Here is an 8,199-nt window from a genome sequence, read left to right as displayed (position 1 = left end):
CAATTTTTTAAGCACTTCCAACATGTCTTTGAGAACAAATGATACAATGAGCTATGGTGTGAATTTTAGACAAGTAAAAAATTACCGAGATTAAAGATAGAGAGTTCTCCTATGTTGCGTGAACTTTAAGAGATTTATACCCCCACTGTCTTTAATTTATTTTAAATGGAGTTTGTTTGTTCGCAGCTGCTTACATAAAATATAAAAATAAAACCCAATCATTATTTGAATATGTTGTTGTGCTAATCGATAAGGACAAAGAATTGAGAGTAACATTTAATCCTAGCACCAAGATAATTTCATGTAGCTGCCAAAAATTTGATATGAATGGATTATTTTGTTTTCATACTGTGAAAGTATATGATGTGATGGACAAAAGACTTCCAGAGCATTATATCTTGAATAGGTGGATGAGAATAGTTAGGAGTGGAGTGGTACACGATTATATGAGCAAAGAAGTCAAAGAAGATCCTAAACTAGAAAGTACATAACGAAATATAAAACTTTGTATGATGCTCGTAAGGCTGGTAACCAAGGCATCCGTCCACCCATCAACTTTCTCGTTGGTGCATAATTCGGTGTGTGATCTAACCAAGCAGGTCATGGAATGCGTGTGAAACGTCCTTCCTTTTTAACTTTAAAACACTACTATTTTTTTTAAAAAAACATTTTTTTTCCTCTAACTTCAAAACCATCCAACACAAAAACTAATATTTATAAATCTTAAATGCATAAAAATCCATAAATCGTCAACTGTAAAATCGTATGTCCATTTAAAATAATCCAATGGAATAAACTTCAGAACAAAGCAAAAAATCTTTAATAAAATAATCCTCCAAATCTTTATTTTAAAACTTTAAATCTTAAACTAATGCAAAAAATAAAAGTCCCTCGGGAGTGTACTGTCGAACCCGATCCACTCAAGCGTCAACGCCTCCATCAAAATCATTCTCACCTGCGATCATCCAAACCAAGTAAATCTAATGACTTAACACGTTCTAATCATACATAAAAAATAATATATATACAGGCACATTCATTTAAAAATGATACTTTTATTTAAAATAAGCTATCATAAACTTGTAAGCGTAAATAAGTCATAAATTTTATAGCCTTTCATCATCATATATAATTTTAGGTGAAGTTTGATCCTTAAAAGTGACTATCTTTTATCATGTCATCATGTGGCCGACTGATCAATCTATATACACCAATTATCTGGGGGCGTCGCGTCAAGCAACTCTCGTGGAAATACGATCGTCGGGCTCCCTTTGGGGTCTTCTCCCATAAACGGGCTCCCTTTAGAGGCTTTTCCTCCACGATATCCCTAATCATATCTTTTATGCTACAGTCAATTCACATCATTCAAAATATTTTTCCTTTCCTTTTATTTATAAAATATGGTTTTATCCCAAAAGTCGTTAAATAGTATTTTTCAGGAAAATCGTACAACCTTTGCATATATCATATAAATATCATATTTCCATCATAAATATTTTAAAATATCATTCAGCATGTATTATGATTCCTCGGGACACTGCTAGACCTCTCGAACTACCGAGACGTAAAATGACCATTTTACCCCTAGGCCTCGGACTTCCCAATTTTGACTTTTTTTTTATTTTTCTTGACTCGAGCTTATCCTGATCCATCATATAAGCTTATTTTTTACTTCTAGTATTTTTCTTAGATTTAAACCCGAGCCTTTCGATTTAATGACTTAATAGCTAAACCGTGAAGCGTTTCGAATTCGAATTAATTCAAACCTTAATATTTTCTTCCCAAATTTCAAACATAAACTTTTCAGCCCTAAACTGCCCCCGTGAACCATCGTTCGAGCCCCATCTCTTTCCTTAGCCATTTCCAAACCTATTTCTCCCAAACAAAGCCCTTGAGCCACCTTGGACCAGACCACTTCGTTTACCTGTTAAACGAAATTTTTTTTCAATCCATAAATGTCTCGTATTGATAGCGATTCCCTTAGAATTCATAACATGTCTCATGTATGCATATAAAGGTCAAAACTTTAATAATCGTCAAAACGTTAAATAATTTGATCAATATAATTTTCATACTTCAAAACATAAAACACACATATTAGAATTGGAATGGTGCAAAAAAAGAAAGTTTAGAAACGTGTTTTTGCGTTTAAAACGCTCGAAATATGAATATCGAAGCGGTGTAACGTCGGTGACGAACATAGGATGATTTCTACTCTTTTTTTCGTCAAAACCCCACTGAAAACCCACTTTGGGATGCATGCAAGAGAGTCGGGTGATCGTTGTAAGAAAGAATAACGAGGAGAAAAATCGAAGAACGAACGAGAAAAAAATCGAAAACTTCACTTGCCCAAGATCTCCAAGTTTTGGCCGATGTTCTACCTTCACTTCCAATTTCACGTAAATTGTGTGGTGTGTTTCGGTATGTGTGGGTGTGTGTATGTCTAGGGTTTAGGCGTGTGTAGGACTTTTTAAAAAGAATTTAAAAAGGTTTCCTAAACATTTAATTAACCCTGGTTATTTAAATAATTAAATAAGTCCATTAAGATTAATAAAATCATTAGACCTCAAATTAAAAAAAGGTTTAAAAATACTTATTTCCCAAAATTCCTTATAAATTACATAAAATTAATTATTCCCACTAATTAATTTAAATTTGACTTTAAAAATTCTAAAATCCTTAAATTATTTAAAATAAATATTTTCTTGACTAAAAATAAAAATTTAGATTTTAAATCTTTAACACCTTAATCGTCTCCGTTCCTCTATCCCAAGCCAACCACCGATATTCGTCTGAAAATCTTTAAATTATGAAATCAAACAAAATTACACAATTAATCATTTAATCACTCAAAATATATCAGTCATGCATCCAAAATCATTTAATTAAAATATTTTAGCAATTTAATAATTTTCATGCATGCAGTTTACGTAACCGGATTTTCGGGCGTTACAACATCTGACAGAAGTGAGTCATGGATTTTAATGGAGATATATCTAACACATATTCTTGAGTATTTGTCATTATTTTTTTAAGGTGTAACACCATTATTTGAATTGAATGATCGAAATATATGAATTAAATTTTTTGTCTATAAACTATATTTTGGGTATGCCGAATTTACAGCCTAAACATATCCTATACTTCTGTTGTTTTAAAGAGAAATGATGCATTATTTTTTACATGGCAAATGCTAAAATCCAGGCCGGAGGAGTGTACAGTAACGCTTTTCAAAAACCTAGCCAAGTTGTTTTATCAGAAATTCAGAATACCTTTTCATTTGTCAACGTAGTTGCTTTGCTTCAACGGGTTTTGTAGTTATTTCCATTATTGTGTAGCTATCTGAAATATAGCTTAAGTGGATTTCATTTAAGAAAATAGTAGATGATCCTCGTAATTTTCGTAGGTTTTATGCATTTTTTAAATAAACGAAGTCGTGATTTATGGTTAATAATCTTATATGCCACTGAGAAAAAATGTTTTGCTCATATTTATTAAAATAATTTCACGAGGTTCATAAAATTGTATTTTTCCAAACGCAGCTTCTTATTGAAAATATTAGTAGAATGTCCTCTAATATCACAAATTTTTTGCTTGAATTGATATTTAGAATTTTTTTGGTGTGTAAAAATTTTAAGCCAAAAAAAAAAAAAATCACTCTCATAAGAATGATACGGAAAAATTGTTAACAGGTAAAAATATTATGACTAATATAATAATATTTAATTTTTAAATCATTAATTTAACTTAATAGAATTAAACTATATACATTATTTAATATCATTAATTTAGTTTAATAGAATTAAATAAAACGACTCGGCTTGATTCTAAATTAAATAAATTTTCTTCTATATTTCAAACCCCCAAAAAAAAAAAAAATTTAATTGTGAAGTTTTTGTTTCGCCCTCTACACGAGAGTTCCGGCTCATACAATTTCCGGCGATCTTTATTATAGACAATGGTAGTATGAACTGTATTGTGGCCAAGAAATGACTGATAAATGCTTAGCTTCACCCCTCCAACAACTTTCAATGTCATTCGCTATGTTCTTAGCATCCATGGACGTCCCGAGAAGGCCACGCTTGGTGAATCCCACGGCGTATAGCCCGCGTTCGCCTTTCCAGCCATTCGGAAATGCCATTTTTGGTAGCCCATCTTTCTTTGAAAACATATCATTCTCCTGGGGAAATAGATTGCTTATTCAGCCAAATTAATTAACATGTCCCTTAATTTAAGATTGATTAAATTCTTGAATGAAAATGGTCGTACCTTTAGCCAAGATGGGACATTGCTTTTGTATCCTGTCCCTAAGATTAATGCATCAAAATGTTCCATACTTCCATCTACGAATTCAACTGACTGATGCCTTAGTCTTCGGATTCCGGGGCACACCTATAATTAAGTTGATTAGTTCGTTTTTTTCAACTTTTTAAAAGACTGTCCGTAAACTGTTATTATTATTATATTATATATCTTAATAGAACTTATCTTAATAGAAATTTAACATAAATATTTTTAACATGTCCCAAAAATAATTATATTTTTAATCAAAATTTATTCATCTAATAAATGAAAAAAAAATTGAATTTTTGAAAAATATTTATTTATTGTTTAAAATTTTGATAAACAAAATAATATATGATTTTTTAAATATTTTTTCTATTTTTTATTAATAACATTTTCACTTAACCAAGATAAATAAGTCAATTTAAAGATAAAATACTATTATCATCATTTGAGTGTTATCTCAAATGACATAAATATTTTGATATAATAATTTTTAATAATAATATTTTGGAAGTGTCTAATTTATTATGTGAATTAAAGGTAATAATATAGTTAAACAATGTATATCTTAACATTAGTTTTGTTTTCCTATGTGATACGTTATATATATATATATATATAATGCAAAGTAGACCAAGAAAAGAGCATCCTTTTTTATATCATTGTTTGGACAAAACTATTGGGTTTTGGCACACTAGGTAGAAGTGCAAGTGCCATTAGTTAAAGCTAAACAATTATTGAAAAGTGAGAAAGAGTGGGTAGTGATTGCGTAGTACCTTGATGTCTCCACTTTTGATCTTGTCAAGTGTTCCGACATCGAGCACCGGCGTCTTTCCTGACGAATTCTTGAGCTCGAGAGGGCCTAATCTTGGACGGTCCAAACCAAATCGAGCAGTGTCGCCGAGCATGAGCCATGACATGGCTAGTAGGAACCGGTCGACAAGGCGAATGGGAAACCATTTCAACAAACACATGGACAACCCGAAAGTTGATCTTCCTAACATTTCTCGTGGTATAATGTGTACCTAAAATTGTCATCGAATTTTTACCCATTGAAAAGGATGAATTGGGGATCAAACTGATCAAAGCAAAAGTACACACACGTGTAAGTGGAAGGATAAATGCAGACTAACTATGATATATATATATATAGGGAAAAGTTATTTTTGAAAGTTGAGAAAATCAAATAACTCGCAACATGGGCTCTCTCAGTTCTATATTTATAACTGTGTCCCCGACATATGTATGTATTTATATACAAGTGCTAAAAAAAGATAGCATCTTTATAAAAGAAAAGAAACTTGCAAGAATATATACGATTTACTGCTTGACTTTCTTTTTCAAGACAATCGATATTAGAGAAAGAGAGAGATGCGAAATGTTCAGAAATTTTTTAAAGTTTCGACATGTTTCAATATTCTCTATATATTCTCATGCAAAAAAGCATATCTAATCGAGAGAAAAGCCTCAAAAAGATAAACTAGGCATGTTCTTGCATCTCTTTCCAAATACATGAATGAAGTAAACATCCCGATTCTCGAGTTATGCATAATTTTGAAGTTAATAATAATTTAAATATATGGATGATTTATTACACATGTTTTCTTGTAAGCTCTTGGTTGCTGAGGTCATGTTAGGCACAAACTAATGTGGAGTCGAATCGGATCAAATCCATTACGAGGGAATTGCCCCACCATGTAGAAGACTCGAACTGCGATATTAAATCGGATTCTTTATATGTACTACAAGAAAACATGGACGGAAAAATTCGTTTCTGAAGCTCATTTTTCTGTCTCAAAAGAAAGTTTGTTCAGTTTATAATTTTAAAGTGAGGGGTGAGCAACATGATTGCAAAGATATGCTTGTAAAAATTGTGTTACCTTATCTCTAACCACGATCGAGGGGTGTGCATCATGATTGCAAAGATCCAAACACACCTCCATTCCCGAATTCCCACACCCTACAACAGCTACTTTCTTCCCCTTGTAGACTCCTCCACTTTTATACTCGCTCGTATGCACCACATCTCCACCAAACTCCTCCATCCCTTCTATCTCCGGCACCAAAGCCTCCGCATTCTCCCCCGTCGCCACCACCAGCCAACGGCAAACATACTCCACCTCGCCCGCCTCCTCCGTCGCAGCAGCCGTGCAAACCCTCCAGAACCCAAGGTTTTTATCATGCTCGGCACTCACCACTCTTTGGTTAAAAACAGGCTTGATCTCGAATCTTTTCGCGTAGGATTCCAAGTAATGAATGAAGTGTTGTTTAGTAGGGTAAGTTGGGAAATCTTTAGGAAAAGACATCAACGGCAACTCACAGTATTGTTTAGGCAAATGAAGACTTAAACGATCATAAGTACTGTGTTTCCATAAAGAAGCTAGACAAGTTGATCTCTCTAGTATAAGACTCGGCACTCCTTTCTCTTTCAAACAGGCCGCAGCCGCCAGGCCAGAAGGCCCCGCGCCAACTATCACAGGGCCTGGGAACCAAACGCAACGTTTCGACCTCGAGAAAGAAGTATTAATCTTCTTGCCATTGTAGTACCGATCATGAACAGTCTTGACCTCCATTTCTCTTATATAACCATCCATGATAATCAAGAATGGTGTAAATATACAAGGGAAACCCGAATAAGATTCAAATTATTCAATCTTATAATCCGAGTCGAATCTCGATTCTTGAATTCTCGCATTTGATTCATTCAAGGGGAAGAATTTTGGTAGAGAGAATTGGATTGAACTTGTCCCATTGTTTTTGTTTTTTTTGTTTTTTTTTGAAATTGAAATAAGTACAAGTCTACCAAAGTTTGCGTGTGTGCAAGAAGTGGTGAGTCATATTTATAGTGTGTGATCCATGTGTGCTTATTAGTAATGAAATTGAGTTCAAATAACAATTAATTAACCAGCTTTCCAAATTAATTTAGTCATTTGGTTTTATACAAAGTCTAAAAATTCCTCATTCTTATATCTTTCAGATAAAAATAACCAAAGTTGATCATGTTGAAATGAAAAGAATTTGGTGCAAATAGAAAATATTCTTATAAGTTACCAAATATAAGTGAATTTGATAACATAAAAGGTTCCAATTCTTGTCTTTGGTGTCAATGAATTCTTTGAAAAGAAACAATAAAATTATATATTTAGTGGTGAGAAATTCCCATGTATATGGCGCATCAAAGTATATATTATATGATATTGGGATGAAGTAATATTGCTAAATATTAATGGATAAATTGTGTTCCTTGTTCCTCTTACTTGGGAACTATGTTCTGGAGAATCTAACCAACATAGTGCCTAGAGGGCTATCATATAGGGCTATGTTTGGTAGCCATGATAAGGGAATGATTATTTAATAATCATTCCCTTATATCGCGTTTGGTTCTTTTTTTATTAATCTACATGCCCTTGATTATGATTGAAAGCCCACACTATTCATGTTATTTGTGATATTAAATATCCCTCCTCAAAGGGTGTGATAATTAATATTTTTTGAATAGTGATCATGATAAGATTGTATATTGACCATAATACCCTTGAATTGTTTTCTTCAATATAATATGAAAATTAAAATTAGTGAAAATTTAATAATTAATATAATATTTAAATTTTATTATATTTTTTTATAAATTAATTTCATATATTTTTATTATTTTCAATCATTTTAAAGAAAATAAATTGTAATGCAAATCTATCTTAAATTAATAAATTTGTAATCTTGTTAATTAATTTTTTTATGAAAATAAATATTTTTTCAATTCTAATTTATTTTTTTAATGATTTAAATTAATTTTAATAAATGTAAATTATAATTATAAATATTTAATTATCTATCAAATTATTTTAAAAATATTTATAATTATTTTAAGAAAAAACAATAATATTATAATTATTACTAAAAATTTATTTAATA

At 31.5% G+C, this 8,199-nt stretch overlaps 1 protein-coding gene across 2 annotated transcripts; it reads right to left on the bottom strand.

Moving 5' to 3' along the window:
• Positions 1-3,821: 3,821 nt before the first annotated feature.
• On the bottom strand, positions 3,822-7,079 carry LOC142524578 (indole-3-pyruvate monooxygenase YUCCA6-like). 2 transcript variants are annotated; one of them, XM_075628615.1, is made up of 4 exons: positions 6,168-7,079; positions 5,064-5,312; positions 4,270-4,392; positions 3,822-4,180 (listed from the first exon to the last, which is right to left on the bottom strand). In XM_075628615.1, the coding sequence occupies exons 1-4, from the start codon at positions 6,879-6,881 to the stop codon at positions 3,950-3,952; spliced, it is 1,317 nt and encodes a 438-aa protein (XP_075484730.1). In that variant the 5' UTR covers positions 6,882-7,079; the 3' UTR covers positions 3,822-3,949. The 2 variants fall into 2 exon arrangements, with proteins under 2 accessions (XP_075484730.1, XP_075484731.1); XM_075628616.1 differs by having other exon boundaries at positions 4,049-4,180; positions 4,270-4,343.
• Between the last annotated feature and the right edge of the window lie 1,120 nt (positions 7,080-8,199).

This window comes from Primulina tabacum, chromosome 14, assembly GCF_025594145.1.
Source record: "Primulina tabacum isolate GXHZ01 chromosome 14, ASM2559414v2, whole genome shotgun sequence".
Taxonomy (NCBI): domain Eukaryota; kingdom Viridiplantae; phylum Streptophyta; class Magnoliopsida; order Lamiales; family Gesneriaceae; genus Primulina; species Primulina tabacum.
This window is presented reverse-complemented; position numbering and strand designations above follow the sequence as displayed.